Source organism: Delphinus delphis, chromosome 7 (genome assembly GCF_949987515.2).
Source record: "Delphinus delphis chromosome 7, mDelDel1.2, whole genome shotgun sequence".
NCBI lineage: Eukaryota > Metazoa > Chordata > Mammalia > Artiodactyla > Delphinidae > Delphinus > Delphinus delphis.
In genome coordinates this window covers 77,709,674-77,725,447 of record NC_082689.1, presented here as the reverse complement: position 1 = coordinate 77,725,447, position 15,774 = coordinate 77,709,674, and the positions used below count along the sequence as shown (strand labels likewise).

Genomic DNA, 15,774 nt, shown 5'->3' with positions numbered 1-15,774 from the left:
AATGTCTATTTCAGTCCTATCTACCAGGCTAGTACTATGACTTCTGGGATCTTAACTCAGCTTAAAATTAATCTAATATTGCTTGTTCTGGAGTTGATGCCATCTCTTTCTATTAACAATCTGAGTAGTTTTGTTGTTGCCCACATGTGCTTTCCTTGACTGTATAAAATCCACTTTCCTTAATGTCCTGGACACGATCCCTGATTATTCGGGAGTTAACCTTATTATTCATTGTACCAGTGCAGGGACAGTGGACGAATCCCTGCTGCATTCCTATGACACCCAGTTATAGTAACTGTATTTCTTTTTTGTGTAGTTAAATTGGAAGTTGAATGAGTTGTGGAGTTAATGATGTAGCTATCCAGTTTACAGTTGGTAGTCAGAAAGGCTGAGGGTTAAATCAGCTAGTCTAATACTGTATAAGCCATTGGTTTCTAAATGCTGGTCCAACAAATCTGAGTCTTATTTAAAAGCACAAATTCCTAGTTCTAACCATGGAGATTCTCATTCAGTGTGTCCTGATTTAGACCCTAAGAATCATCCATTTTTAGAAGTTCCATGGGAGATTCAGGTGCACGGACATCAAGTGCATGCCTGATGGAATGATTGGGTTTTTTTAAAATTTTCATTTATTAATTTTTATTTTTGGCTGCGTTGGATCTTCGTTGCTGTGTGTGGGCTCTTCTCTAGTTGCAGCGAGCAGGGGCCACCCTTCGCTGCGGTGCGAGGGCTTCTCATTGCGGTGGCTTCTCTTGTTGAGGAGCACGGGCTCTAGGTGCGCGGGCATCAGTAGTTGTGGTTCGTGGACTCTAGAGTGCAGGCTCAGTAGTTGTGGCGCTCGAGGCTTAGTTGCTCCAAGGCATGTGGGATCTTCCTGGACCAGGGTTCGAACCCGTGTCCCCTGCATTGGCAGGTGGATTCTTAACCACTGTGCCACCCGGTAAGTCCCTGATTGCGGTTTTTAGTATATGTGCTGCCGAAGCGATCACTGATTGCGGTTTTTAATAATAACATTTTCCATCTCTGTTGGTGTCTCAGATAATTCTGGAGTGCTTTTACTATCATCTTGAATATGTTTATCTGAACATTCTGGGCTGTGTGAAGGAAGGAACATCAGGCTGGCAGTGGGGGACCTGGTTCTAACCTCTGTGTGGACGTTTCATCAAGTTGGAGATATTTGATCTGTCTGGGTGTCAGTCTCATTCATAAATTGAGGGCCCCAGACTCCCCAGGGTACTTTGCAGGTTTCTGACATTCTTTGATTTGCAAGGCTTTGCCCTGCTAGGAATTGTCTTCATCGTCACTGCTCACTGATGGCCGCTGCCTCTCCTGGTTCAGTGAGTGCCTAGCTGCTCAACAGAACATTAATCCCAGCCTGCTTCTCAGGAGAGCTGGTAGCTGTCCCCACACCCAGAGCCACCTCTCTTCCTTTTTCCTGTCGCTACCCACCTCCCAAAACAGATCGAAGTAAATTATTCTGCTGGGAAACAAGTTCTTATGTTGAGGTTTCTCTTAAAGAAAATTTAGGTTGTAATTCTAACCTTTTCTATACCAAGCCTTGCCAGTTTTCACCCATTGGGCTTTTTTTTTTTTTTTTGCAGGCTAGAGACACGTATGCCTTTGGGCACAAGATGTGACTGATGTCACAGTCTAGGGAGCTGGTCCTGCACTTCCGTGCACCATTCAACAAACCTTTTTTTCCAGGAACTTGTGCATATTTTCCAGAGGGGCAGGTGGGCCCCGGGGCTGAACATGGCATCCTTTAAATCTCTGGTTCTCAGCTTTTGCAGAGCATCAGAATGGTCTTTAGTGCTTTGCAAATGTACCTGCCCATGTCACCCCAGCTCCACCTGGGCCTCCTGCATTGGGCTCTCTGGGGTGGGATTGGACACACGTGTCTTTTAAAGGCTTTCCTTTAAACTCTGCCGTCTGGAGCCTCCTTCCCTTCCTCCAGACCCGGCCCATGCACTGTTCCTATCTTCTATAATTATGTTTTGTTTAGGTGGGTATAGATAAATGGGAACTTTTCATCAGAATATAGTAAACTGTGGTCTGAATCTGTTGAGAAAATTAAGTTGCTTTGAGACTAGAAGTCCTTCAAAGGTGGGAGCTGCATCTTAGCATTCCCAGCACACGGTTAAGGCACAGGAACCACTACTAAAGACTGACTCGTAGTCCCTGTCGACGGAGGTCTGAGGCTTCTTGTTTCGCTCTAAAACATCATGGGGAGTAGTAGTAAGTCATTCACCCTTTCGTTAAGAGTACTTTTTTCTTTTTTTTAAATTTTTTTTTTGAAGTATAGTTTACAATGTTGTGTTAGTTTCTGCTGTACAGCAAAGTGACTCAGTTATTTATATATATATATACACACACACACACACATTCTTTTTCATATTCTTTTCTATTATGGTTTATCACTGGATATTGAATATAGCAGATGCAAACTATTATAGGATGGGTAAACAACAAGGTCCTACTGTGTAGCGCAGGGAACTATATTCAATGTCCGGTGATAAACCATAATGGAATGGAGTATTTTAACATAATTGCTTGTTTATCCTCTATTCAGTGCAATTCAACAAATATTGAGAATTTACAACATGCTAATAAGCATTGTTTTAGATGCTGAGGATAGAGTAAGGAACAAAACATAAAATTCCTACCTTCATTGGACATTCTCTTCACCAAAATGTATGTGTCTGTATGTGTATACACACACACACACACACACACACACACACACACACACACGGAATTTAACATGACAGAATTAAATGGCTGCATTATAGCATTATGAAATATCATTTTAGGAGAAATCTTTAGGATTGGCCTGAGTATTCCTAAGACCACAAAGGGAATCAGAAAATTTCGTTAAGCGCGTGAAACCTGGATTAAATTCACAAAAAATGTTAAGACCAGAGACTGTGTCTTACTAACATAACAAGGAGCCCACGGGTGTCCGGGCAAATAGTTTCTGAAGGTGGAATGAATCAATCAGTGGGTTTAGGTCTTTGCACCAAAAAAGGTAGACAAGGACACTGAAAGAATTAAAGTTCATCCTTTGATTTTTTGGGGCATAAGTCTCCAGAGAGTCGTTATTTGGTACAGATCTTTCTTTGACTCTGTGTTCTTAACTCCATGTATTTAATTCCACGTATAAGCAGAGTACCTTGCGGCTCTGGAGTTCACAGTATTTTATCTGCTTATTTCACCTGTTCAGCAAAAGCATTAATTCAAGCTGAATGTGTGTATTTCAGGCCTCTGGAGTGCTGCTTTACAGATTACTGCAAATTTCTGTACCCACCTTGAATGGGTTAGATAGCCTCCCAGAGTTTTTGTGTTGTAGTTTATGCTTAAAATTATTTGATTTGGTTAGACATGATATGAACATTTTGAATCTGCTTCTCAAATAATTTAAATACAAAGTTATTAAAATCTTTTAGCATGTCTGTTTCAAAAGTACTCTTGTAAAAAGGAAAAGGATGGTCTTTTTTTTTTTTTTTTTTTCTTCGTAACCATAAACAACATTCTGGGATTCTGAATGCCAGCTAAAAGGGTTGGTGGGACAAACAAAGATGACCAGTGAAAAAAGAGCACATTCGGTATGGATTTCAAAACAGCAAGAGAACATGCAAGAGAAACCAAGGGTGAGCTTTGGTCCTGGCTCACTTTGCTGTTTGTGTGTTAACTATAGGAAGAGAAGTAAATAGCCTGCGAGAGAGGAAAAAAAAAAAAAGATGTTCTGGAAATAATTATTAATGCTAAAATTTCTGCATCTAATTTTGGAGTGCTTATGTTTGGAATTTCACGTGCATGATGATAATGTGTGTTTCAGGTTTGTGGAGAAAAACAGCGTTTTGAGAAGTTGATGGAACATTTCAGAAATGAGGACAATAACATAGATTTTATGGTGAGTTATTTCAGTACGACTTTCAATAAAGCAAACTCAGTTTTTAGCAGTTATTTCCTAACTCCATTTATATTTATATATTATACATACATATGTATTATATGTTATAAAGGATAGGAAACTGAGTTTAATATGCTAAAGATCCAATTTAGACTTGCTCTTTTAATCTGTATTTTACCTTTATGGCATTTACCTGCGGTTTTATTCTTTATGTATACACTATAGTAAAGGCCAGAAGTACTGATTACAGTATTCTTGTTGACCCTTGAACAATGCGGGGGGTTAGGGGCACCAACCTTCCCTACAGTGGAAAACCCGCCTGTTAACTTACAGTTGGCTGTCTGCTTACACGGTTCCGTGTCTGCACACTCAACCAACTGTGAGTCGTGTGGTACCTAGTATTTGCTATTGAAAAAAATTTGCGTGTGAGTGGACCCACACAGTTCAAACCCATGTTGTTCAAGGGTCAACTGTATTTATAGCAAAGGGTGAAGCCATGCATTTGGGAAAAGGAAGTTAACACCTGGCACAAATGCCTGCAAGAGCCAGCTTTAGCTGTCAATAGTGCTCATAAGAATCCTTAAATTAGAAACCAAGAATGTTAACCATTCTGCCTTTTGCACACCCCAGCCAGTGGTTTTCTCCAGACTGTATTCTCAAAGACTGAAGTGCTTTGGTTTGTAGAACTGACGGTATATATACCCCAACATAGCAGTGATTGTTTTTTTCCTCCCTTGATTTCCTGCTCTAGTAATTCTGTGAGGGTGTGATCATACTGCAGGTCTCCTTAGCAGGGTAAATCACATGCAAACATGTGTGATTCAGCGGCAGAACTGTCATCTTCAGGTACAAAAAGCAAAAGGAGTTTGAGCACTTCTGAATCTATGTACCTAGATCTTAATCCTGGACTGAAGGTGGAATCCACTGTAGAGAATTTCCAGAGCCAGATTACCCTTGAGTACACCCAGGTCTGCTTTCTTTGACCTAATTCAGTTGACCTTGGAAACTTCTGGACCCAGGAGATTCTTTACTTGGGCTTAATTTCCCAGATCCCTTCTAGCCTGGAGCAGATATTCTGTTCAGTTCTTCTGTCGTCAAGTCTTCTAAAACCTGTGCTTGGGATGCCAGGCAGTTTTCATTTGAATTGCTTCAGTGATGATAAAACATGGAACATAGCTTTGCAGAGTTCTAACGCTTTTATATGAAAAATGTTTTCTGGGTCCTCAAATTTTATATACTTTGTAGTCCTCAGCCCCTTACCAAATCAGTATCGGTTGAAATCTTTTACAGAGCTTTTCTGTTCCATAAAGCATATGTATAGGGACTTTTTCAAAAGGTAAAAAATAAATTTGAAACAAGGAATACTTTTACATTGACTTTTTCATTCTTGTTATTGGGATTTTTTTGGAGAGTTTAAGGCTAACTTTTGCACTGGTGACAAATATGTAAAGAAGTCATGCCCTGGCTCACCTGACCAGGATCTTTCCTCTGCCTTCATAGGGGGAACTTATTTGTTCCTTTAGAGCTGACATTGCAAACCGGAGCCTCCCAGGCTGAAGCCAACATACATACAGGCTTGTGAGTTTAGTCTGACAGTGATGTCCTTCCATTAACAAATTTGAAAATTGTGCCTTAAATGACAGATTTCTGATTTTCCTGAGAACTAAAAAGTTCTGGTAACGCTAGGTCCCTGTTCGTAGAGTATCAGCTGCTGGAGCCAAGTGGTCCCTATTCCTTAAGTCTGAAGATAGCCTTTCCAGTCTGTCACAGTCCACACCATTCCCTGTTGTATTACACATGGCCCACTTCACTCATTTATCATACCTACCAGATCTCTCTGCCATTTGAGTTTCCACTGAAATTATAGTGATGTTAAGCCCTTTACAACACTTGCACTGTTGACAAATGAGAGCATATTTCCTGTCGGTTCATTTATTCCTATGAACATGCATTGGAGAATCTTATTTAGAGGCTGTTAGTGTATGGATATACTATATGTGTGCTCGAGTATATATATGTGCTCGAGTCATGTGCCGTCTAGCAAATAGTTGCCTCTTCGGCATAGTATAACACTCAATAGATCACTTAGACCTGCTTTAGAAGAGAAATGGAAAGATGCCAAAATCTAGCTATATTTGTTTTTTCCAGAAAATGAGGCTTTTCATAAACTGTCTTGGGAATGCAATTAAGTTGCACAACTTCCCTAACAACATATTCCATGTAAAACATAATATAAATGCTTCAAATGTAGCACAAGACCCTTCTATGTATTTACGTTTTTTTTAGTGGGCAAAAGAAAACAAAAAAGTGACAAAATCTTTTTTAGTTTATTGAGCCATAGCAACTGACGTAATTTTTTAGTAAATGGTGATAGATTTCTCATGTAACCTAGAGAGTTTACACATCTTCCACAGATACCCAGTGGATAACATATACTCAAAGGAGAATCTAACTCGAGAAAAACAATTTAAACAAGATAAAAAAAAGTGGGGTTTGGGGGAGAGAGGAAGAGGGAGGCAGTTTTCAGAGTAAGTGTGAATGTGGGTCCCACAGTCATACCTCCTTGCACGTCTCTGGGTAACCATAGAGGGAAAGCATTAGTGAGATACTTTCACTGTAAATAAACTGACTGTCCCTATTGAAAACAAAATAGATACGTTAAACTCTGTTCTGTTATTTACTAAGCTGGGGACTGGTTTTCTCTGTGGCAGATCAGAGCCACTGATGCAGTTGTGGGGAGAATGTAGCAAATCCAGGGCTTTTATGCAATAGAAACTGGTTGATTGTTTAAAATGGAAAGATGGGTCAGAAGCTCTGTTACTGTCTTGTTGGTATGGCGGGGCCCACAGTAAAATTTTTAGAAGTGATTACCTTGTGGTGTGATTACAGGTGATTTAAATGTTCTTCGTTGTAATAATTATCACATTTCTACGATGTACTGATAATAACTGAGTGTGTTCTGTATGCCTATAAGGCTTTTTAAAAACAGCTTTACCGAGATACAATTAACATACCATCCAACTTACACATCTGAAGTGCTCAGTTCAGTGTATTTTTAGCGTATTTGTAGGGTTGTGCAATCATCACTGCAATCTAATTTAGAACATTTTGTTGCCGCCTCCTCCCCCCACCCCCAAAGAATTCCTGTACCCATTAGCGGTCATTTTTCCCACCCCCAGTCCTAGGCAACTGCTAACCTACTGTCTGTCTCTATAGATATTCCCATTCTGGATATTTCACATGAATGCAGTCACATTTGTGTAATCCACCAGCTCATGGACATTGGGGGTTTTCCCCCTTACTTTTTGGTTATTATGAATAATGCTACTATGAACATTTGTGTACAAATTTTTATGCAGATGTATGTTTTCATTTCTTTTGGGTATATTCCTAGGAGTGGGATTGCTGGGTCACACAGTAACTCTGAATAACATTTTGAGGAACTATCAAGCTTTTCAAAGTGGCTACACCATTTTATATCCCCACCAGCAGTGGATGAGAGTTCCAGTTTTTCCACATCCTTGCCAACACTTGTTATTATCTTTCTTTCTGATGATAGCATCTTAGTGGATATGAAGTGGTATCTTATTGTGGTACCTCTAAAACTTTTGAATTTTTAAAAATTGTAAAATATTTTTAAAGACCCAATGAAACAAAGGAAAAGGAAATTGGTAAGTGAGCTTAGATTTGTGAAATTGAAAATATGTGGCTATGATTAAACTGAGAAGACAAGTTTGGAGCTCATCTAACCTGTTGACAATTTCATTTCAGGTGGCCTCTATGCAGTTTATTAATATTGTAGTCCATTCAGTAGAAGACATGAATTTCAGAGTTCACCTCCAATATGAATTTACCAAGTTAGGCCTGGATGAATACTTGGATGTAAGTATAGCTGTAACCTTTAGTTGCATTATGAGACTTGATTTATTGCCTACCCTCAAAGATGCACTTCCATAATGACCAAAGAACACTTAAGGCTCCATGCAATCAGGTGCTGTACTGCTAGTTAAAAGAACCAATCTGAGTGATGTGATCTGCCAGAGAAACTGGATTCTTGCAGACCTCCTAGGGCCTATTGTCTTCTGCCAGCAGCCTTTTAGTACTGGAGTCAAATAACTTCTTAGAGCCTTGCTACAGCTTTCCTTTGCTTCAACTCTGTCTGGGTCAAGTCTCATTATACCCTTCATCCGGGCTGCTGGGCAATGTGCATTCTTAGTTACTCTTTGGACTCCATCTGCTCTGGGAAAGTCAAACCAAGACTGCTGTAGAGTAATGAATAAATGCTTGGAGCATCAAAAAATAATGAGGAAGTGGACACTAGAGACTTCCTCATGTAGCTGTTAAATTCTGCTTAAAGTGTTTGTGTCTTTAGAAATTCTGCTTTTAGTTCTTGAGAGAAGAGGGATCTAAAGTTTCTCTTTCTCTTGCTCCCTTACAGAAGTGCTCAGCCAGTTCCCTGAACTTCTTTGCCTAAAAAACAAAGTTGATGTGAAAATCATAAACAGACTTAAGTAGCTGTGTGTGCACAGGATGTGCCCTTGTCTTTTGACTCAGGCAGTTTTGTTTTCCCTTCTGTGTAGGGAATGATTTGCTTGAATTTGAAAGGCCACTAGTAATAGGGCAAGAATTGTTGACCTCAATTTCAAGCCTGTTTCTAACAGTGAAGAAAATAGAAATACTTCCCTTGAACATCTCCAGAGCTCACCTGCCCATCTCCCTTTCGAGTGAAGCCAGGGATTACACAGGGGGTACCCTCAGTTTATCACAAAGTGGAGTTGCAGAGTTGGTTACTCTTGAGCTCATGGCCTTGTTTATCAGACCAGCTGGGCTGCCCTCGAGTAGACTGGCCTAATGTTGTCTAAAGACTCTACTCAGGTGGAACCATGGAAGATTTCCATTGAAAAGTTTGTTTGAATTGCTTTCCTATTTAAAGAATGACTAATATCTTTGACAGAATATTGTATTCAACAGTTTGTTTCTACTTTGAAATCAGGGTTCCTCTCTTCTCTTTCTCCACATGTCCTGAGAGTAGCAATATTTGAATGAAAGTTGGGTGTATTCCTAATGGGGTTTTAGGGTCAGTTTTGTTGTGGCTGCACAGAGCTCATTTCAGGCGCCAGGATACAATAACAGGTAGTAACATCAGCGCCTGTTACTCACTGTGAATCTTGTGAAAAATCCTGTTAAGCTGCTTCTTCATTTTCTTTTCTAGGCTTTGCCCTTGTTCAGAATTTTTTTTTCGGTTCTGACTCATAAACTAAGATGGAACATACTCTCTTCAAGACAGCTAAGATGTAGAATTCTAGATTAGACCTAGGAGAAAATCTGTTGTCCTGAGAATTTATTTGTAGAGTAGAATTCCTCTTAAAAATTTGATTTTTTACCAAAACTCTGTATTTCTCTAACTTCCTGGTCTGTTGGTTCCAGTCTTTGATAGAAGTGGTTAGAAGAATAATAGCATAAGCATATAATATATAAATGCTTCATTAGTTTACAAAAACCCAACCTTGTAAGTCATCATTGACTTGTTCAGTAAATGTGTATTGGCATCATCCATGTGCCAGATATTATTCTAACCACTCATCTGCTCCCCAGGGAAAGACATGACTTATGCTACTTGTAAGAAGGATTGACTGATTTACTTGACCTCTAATTTTACCTTAGAGCTAGTTGACTTCCTTTGGGATGCCTGGCCCTAGAATGCAGTGAATGGGGGAAAGGTTCCTGATCTGTGCTTTGGGAGCCCTGAACGTCTCATGTTGGGGGAGTGTCTTAGCCAAGTAATTATGGGGGATGGGTTCTAGGAACTAGTGCTAAAATAATCCCCGAGTCTAATATGCTGTATCAGTGTCTTCCTCTACTCCCATGTACCCCTCACCCTCAACCAGAACTACCATCACTACCCAAGCAAGATACCACCCACTCTAATCTCCTCTACCACACAGATACCCCTCAAGTTTTATGTTACTTGTGACTGTTGTTCCCTCTCACTGTTGTGGCCTCTCCCGTTGCGGAGCACAGGCTCCAGACGCGCAGGCTCAGTGGCCATGGCTTACGGGCCCAGCCGCTCCGTGGCATGTGGGATCCTCCCGGACCGGGGCACGAACCCATGTGCCCTGCATCGGCAGGCGGACTCTCAACCACTGCGCCACCAGGGAAGCCCTGTTGTTCCCTTTTGATTTTTCTGTTATCTTGGTTTCACCTGCATCAAAAATGTTTTAGGGTGGAATATATCTGCATGGGGAATATATCTACAGGAAGGATTAGGGAGGAAATGTGTGTGTATTTGGGAGACAGTAAGCACCAGAAAGTAATCTGATGGTACCCTCTTAGATGGTTACTCCAGAGGTCTCTTAAGGAGAATGAGATACAAAACCCTCTCTTGGGGGACTTCCCTGGTGGTCCAGTGGTTAAGACTCCACGCTTCCAATGCAAGGGGCCCGGGTTCCATAGCTGGTTGGGGAATTAAGATCCCACATGCCTCGTGACATGGCCAAAAAAACAACCACCACCCACCCACCCAACCAACCAACAAAAAACTCTCTTGGAAGGAACAAACAAAAACATGTAGGCTCTTGGGTAATGATGTTGTGTTTCCACAGATATGCTAACACCACGTTCTCCTGCATTTTGATTTTTAGAAGCTGAAACATACTGAGAGTGACAAGCTGCAGGTACAGATTCAGGCTTACCTGGACAACGTGTTTGATGTGGGAGCTCTGCTGGAAGACGCGGAAACCAAGAATGCAGCTTTGGAGAGGGTGGAAGAACTGGAAGAAAACATCTCTCATGTAACTACCTCTCAGAAAAAGAAAAATGGCTAATGTTTCAGCTAGGTGCAAGGCAGAACAGATGTTAGCTTTTATGGCAGTTAAGGAAAGGATTTGGAGTCTAGGAATGAGATGCAACTTGAGCTAGAGAGCAATCAGAAGCCATTCTGGGCTCTTTCAACGAAGGCAAGTATGTTACTTACGACTAAGTGGAACCCATTGCCTTCGTTCACTGCTCAGTTTCTGCTGCGTCCAGATTCCCTGGCCACCTTAGTTATAAGAACAGGAGAGTTAGAAGATTGGCATTACCTGAAGAGAAATGCAACTAAAATATGTCCGTTTGGTGAAGAAGTATCTTCTTCTGAATGTGAGTCATCTTGTACCAAATGTGTCCCTGCAGGCTGTGGACGGGCTGATCTAGTGTCCTCATGATGCGGGTCTTCACTTTCCTGCCTCATGGGCACTCAAGTTCTAAATAGCTTCATCTCAACGGTAGCATTTTCAAGGAAATCAGCAAGTTTTCCCATATATCCTCTTCTTGCAAGAAGTGTCCTCTCAGTATGATGAACAGGAATATGGTGTGTCTTAAAACCCAGACATTGTGAGGACCACATCCTTTTACTGAATTCTGATCGAAAGTGTCCTTGATTGTGAAAGGAATTGTCTCTTTTTGGAAGGATGTGGTTTTTCTCTTTGAACGGTCCATTTATTTTTCTCTGCATTTTCTTAGTTAAGAGTATTACTTGTGCTTAATGTCCTTCCTCTTTTCCCATCAGTCTGAAAAGGGGCATCTTCATGGCTTGTGGTTTAGCCAAGTTGCCAAAAGCCCTCCCTTTGTAAGTGCTGTGCTGACTCAGTTGGTACCTGCTTAGGAGAGCACTTATAGGCTCTTCCTTTTTCTCTTTTTGTCTCTTCCCTTAAAATATTTATATTATATTCTGAACTTGGTCAGCATAAATCTCCACTCTTCCTCTTTACCTTGCCTCCCTGATTTTCTTTATGTGTGATTATTCTCAGTGAGATGTAAGAAATCAGAAGGTGCCCAATTTTAGAGCCTTATGTGGAAAGTAACCTTCACTCATGGCTCACCCCATCTTTCTCTGAAGCCTTAGCTGGCATTGCATGACCATACTTACATAACCTGCTATTGTAGTAACCACCTGTTTATTTGAACTACCCCTCCAAAATGACTTTTATTATTTGGATAGTTTGAGTCAAAACAAGCAGTAGTATTTTTTCAACTGGTGACTTACAACAACAAAACCAAGTTTTCTGGGTCAACGGTTTTCAAAAGCTTTTGCCTAATGGCCTTTTCTTAGGGAGGGAAAGGTGACTCGACCTCCTCCCTCACCTACTATTCTCTACGTTCGCTGGCCCCTGCAGAAATGGAGAAAGACACACTGTGTATGTCAAAGCACTAAGGAGCTGACTTACGGGTCTTATTAAGGATCCCTTGTAAATGAATTCCTCTTAGAAACAAGTATGTATTCAGCACCATCTTATAAATATTAACATTTTCAGAAAACAACTTGGGGAACACATGCAGGACTCTGATGGGCCCCTAGTGGTCTCTGAGCTACACTTTCTGAAAACCAAGGACCTGATGAGAATGATCCTTTGTTGTGACACATCTTCCCTTTCAAAACTTTACAGTTGTCAGAAAAACTGCAAGACACAGAGAATGAAGCCATGTCCAAGATCGTGGAACTGGAAAAGCAGCTCATGCAGAGGAACAAGGAGCTGGATGTTGTTCGGGTACGTGTGATGATGGTAGCCACACCAGCTGGGCACTGCAGGGCATGCGCTGTAGCTTTAGCCTAGTAGATAGGACCCGCATATGTTCACAGTAGAGGGAGGCACGGATGCGGCATATTTACTGGAACCATTTCAGAGGTGAAACTCAAATGAAAAGTACACATAGTTAGCGTATGTCTTCACATATGTGTGCATTCCAATGCTGGGGCTTCATTACTTCCTTATCACAGGTTTTGGGAGCAACAGTATTTTCCCATCTGGACGAGTCTGAGTGAATTCTGTGGATCACCCGTTTGGTTGGAAATAAAAACACAGCATGGATTTAATTCATGCCCCTTATTTATTTTTCTTAGGACTTGGACTTCTTTGTATTTCTTTGCTTTGCTTCTGCTTGAAACCAGATTTGGTAGTTGCCATGGAAACGGTGAAATCACAACATAGACAAGACCTACTGGCATTCACCAAAAAAAAAAAAAAAAAAAAAAAAGGAGAGAGAGAAAGAAAAACGTCAAAAGCAAAATCAGTCCATTTTATTATCAGATAATTCCAGCTATTTTGTTTGGCTTTAGTTTTACCTTACAGGTCAGGTATTTATGGAGCGCCATCCATGTGCTTGAACATAAAAACACCAAAATGCCTGGAGGGCTTTTAGGCAAATGGCTTGCCTTTACACGGCCGTTAATGACGTGGCACATTTTATGTGATAGTTATCATGTCTGTGTGTGTTGCTTGATATTCTGACAGGTCCTACAGTTAACTCTAGGAAATTTATTTTCTGGCACTGCATCGAGACAGAGTTGTAGCATATGGACTCAATTCAAGTTCAGACTCTCAGATTGTTAATAATAGACAGGGTGTGAAGAATGTTTCCCTACCTGCTGGAGGTTTGTGGTGAGAGATCACGTGTGTAAGGCCCAGCAAGTGGGTTCCATAAACTCCTTCCACTGGAACCTCTGTGGACCCCTTATAAAAGGAACCAGGACAGCCTTTGAATTGAAAATTGTAACTTCTTTGTTTTCTGTGAAGAACCTAGACAGAAATAAGGAATTAGTGGAGGGAAACATTGGCCTGTTTTGGAAAACGTTACAACAGTTGCTGTCCCGAGCTTGGTCAAGGGGGCATTGTGAAGGCCAGAGAAATCCATTCAAAACAGTCAGCCGCTGGTTACTCATAAGTGGATTATTCCATGATTTGCAGATTTTTAATCCCAGTCTGACTTCGGTCCAAGTCTGATTTAGGGACCTTTTGTCTACTGTTAGCTGATATGTATCTAGGAGTAACAAATGAATTTTAACAAAAGTGAAAAGAAAACATGCTGCACCACCAGAATACCCTCAGGATATTCCACAGTCAGCTATAAAATTATTTTTGGGTCATCTCTGCCCTGTTCCTCCTCACCTGTGGGGAAAACTGACTTAGCTGTATTTATTAATGGAAAGAATTACCTCAACAGTAACAACTGCTAGAATGTATTGCATGCATTACCAGTGAACAATTGATAACGAATGGGACTTTATAAGTTCTGGCTGAGTTCCATAGAATTCCTGTGTGTGTGTGTGTGTGTGTGTGTGTGTGTGTGTGTGTGTGTGTGTGTGTGTATATAAAATAAGTATCCTTTTTCTTTTTTCCTTTTTTTTTTTTTTGTTATTTTCTTTATCCTCAATTTGCCAATCTAACGGTAATAGGCACGAATGTCATGTGAAGACCAACTCTTGACCATGGGTTTTTTTTGCAGGAAATCTACAAAGATGCAAATACCCAGGTTCACACATTAAGGAAAATGGTCAAAGAGAAAGAAGAAGCCATTCAAAGACAGTCTACCCTAGAAAAAAAGATTCATGAGCTGGAGAAACAAGGGACCATTAAAATTCAGAAGAAAGGGGATGGGGACATCGCCATCCTGCCGGTCGTGGCTTCTGGCACGTTGCCCACGGGGTCCGAAGTGGCGGTGGGTGACTTTGTGGGGCCAGTGACGGGGGCTGCCGCCTCGGGACCCTTGCCCCCTCCTCCCCCACCACTGCCTCTGTTGTCAGACACACCTGAAGCAGGTAGGAAGCCTTGGCGAGAGCTGAGGTAGAGCATTGGGATATCTGTACTTCTTTTACCTACGGTTCATCTATGTCCTTTGTCTGTTTCTGTTGGCATTTCTTTTATTGATTGATTCTAAGAACTTTTACCTTTTGAGATGAAGGGTATACGTCTTCATTTCACACATGGCACAGAATGTTCCCCATTTGTTACTGAGGACATTTTTGTAGTCTTTGGGGAAAAAACCCTTTGTCCTCCTCAGTGTTTGTTTTCAGGTCCTTTATGTACACATGGCATATTGCAGGAAAAAACGTTCCCCTGTTTTCAAAGTCGATTTGTTTCTTTTCTTTTGCTAGCGCGAAATGGTCCAGCCACGCCGCCTATGCCCCCTCCCCCACCTCCCCCTCCCCCTCCCCCGCCTCCCCCTCCGCCCCCGCCTCCTCTCCCGGGTCCTGCAGCTGAGACTGTGCCGGCTCCCCCTTTGCCCCCCCCTCCTCCCTCTGCACCCCCGCTGCCCGGGACGTCTTCACCCACAGTGGTTTTCAACTCAGGATTAGCAGGTAAGAGTGCAGATTTAAGACCCAGATATTTAATACAAATACTCAATTGTCTGACCTCCAGAGGGTCCAGGCCATTCTTTCAAAATCCAGGTCTCTTGCAACATCACATGTGTCTCCTCTTAATATAAGAACATTCCTGCTAATGCAGCCAGTAAAGGGGAAATTGTGCACAGGAGGCATTTTTCTTTCAGTAGCCTTTGTCACTGTTTCCCTGACAGGAAGTTCTGATCTCACACCGTTTTCCTACCTTTTCTCTCCCCACCTAGAGAAGGGAAGAGAGACAGGTTACCTTCTTAGGGATCAGTGCATTTTCATGAGTTCAGAAAACATGACAGTCCAAGCTCTGACACAGCGTGCTTTCAGTGCTTATGGCTCTTTTCTTTGAGGCTATTTTCGATGGCATCTATAAAAGGGGAAAATGCCTCTCTGTGTTAATTGCTTGATGTAGGCTTCCAGGCATTTCTTCCGAGCATTTGAGGGCATCACAATTCACTACAGTGGAATTAAGCTTCAAAGGGAAGCGTTACCACCAGCAGTACCTTCTTGCCTTGAAATGCTCCACTGCCCAGGATAGAATGCGGCATCCCTCCCTCACCAGAGATGAAACGGGGCGGGTGTGGGTGAGAGGGGGAGAGTTGCTCTAATGTCTTGAAATATAAGTTCTTATTTTTGACTCACAAAAATAAATTTTTACTCTTTTCTAAAGTACCGCAAGTCATTTTCCCAGTCACGGAGTGTTCCCCTGGCGTTT

The 15,774-nt window shown here is 41.5% G+C and overlaps 1 protein-coding gene across 5 annotated transcripts in view; it reads left to right on the top strand.

The window, feature by feature from the left end:
* FMNL2 (formin like 2) overlaps positions 1-15,774 on the top strand; it is a 303,560-nt gene that overhangs the window by 263,192 nt on the left and 24,594 nt on the right. For all 5 annotated transcript variants that reach the window (XR_011246546.1, XM_060016798.1, XM_060016802.1 and 2 more), the window contains exons 10-15: positions 3,836-3,910; positions 7,682-7,792; positions 10,552-10,701; positions 12,334-12,435; positions 14,171-14,483; positions 14,820-15,023. Coding sequence is in view for 4 of the 5 variants with exons in the window: in XM_060016798.1 (XP_059872781.1) it covers positions 3,836-3,910; positions 7,682-7,792; positions 10,552-10,701; positions 12,334-12,435; positions 14,171-14,483; positions 14,820-15,023 (955 nt within the window). In the remaining variant the exon portion in view is untranslated. The remainder of the gene's footprint in view (positions 1-3,835; positions 3,911-7,681; positions 7,793-10,551; positions 10,702-12,333; positions 12,436-14,170; positions 14,484-14,819; positions 15,024-15,774) is intronic.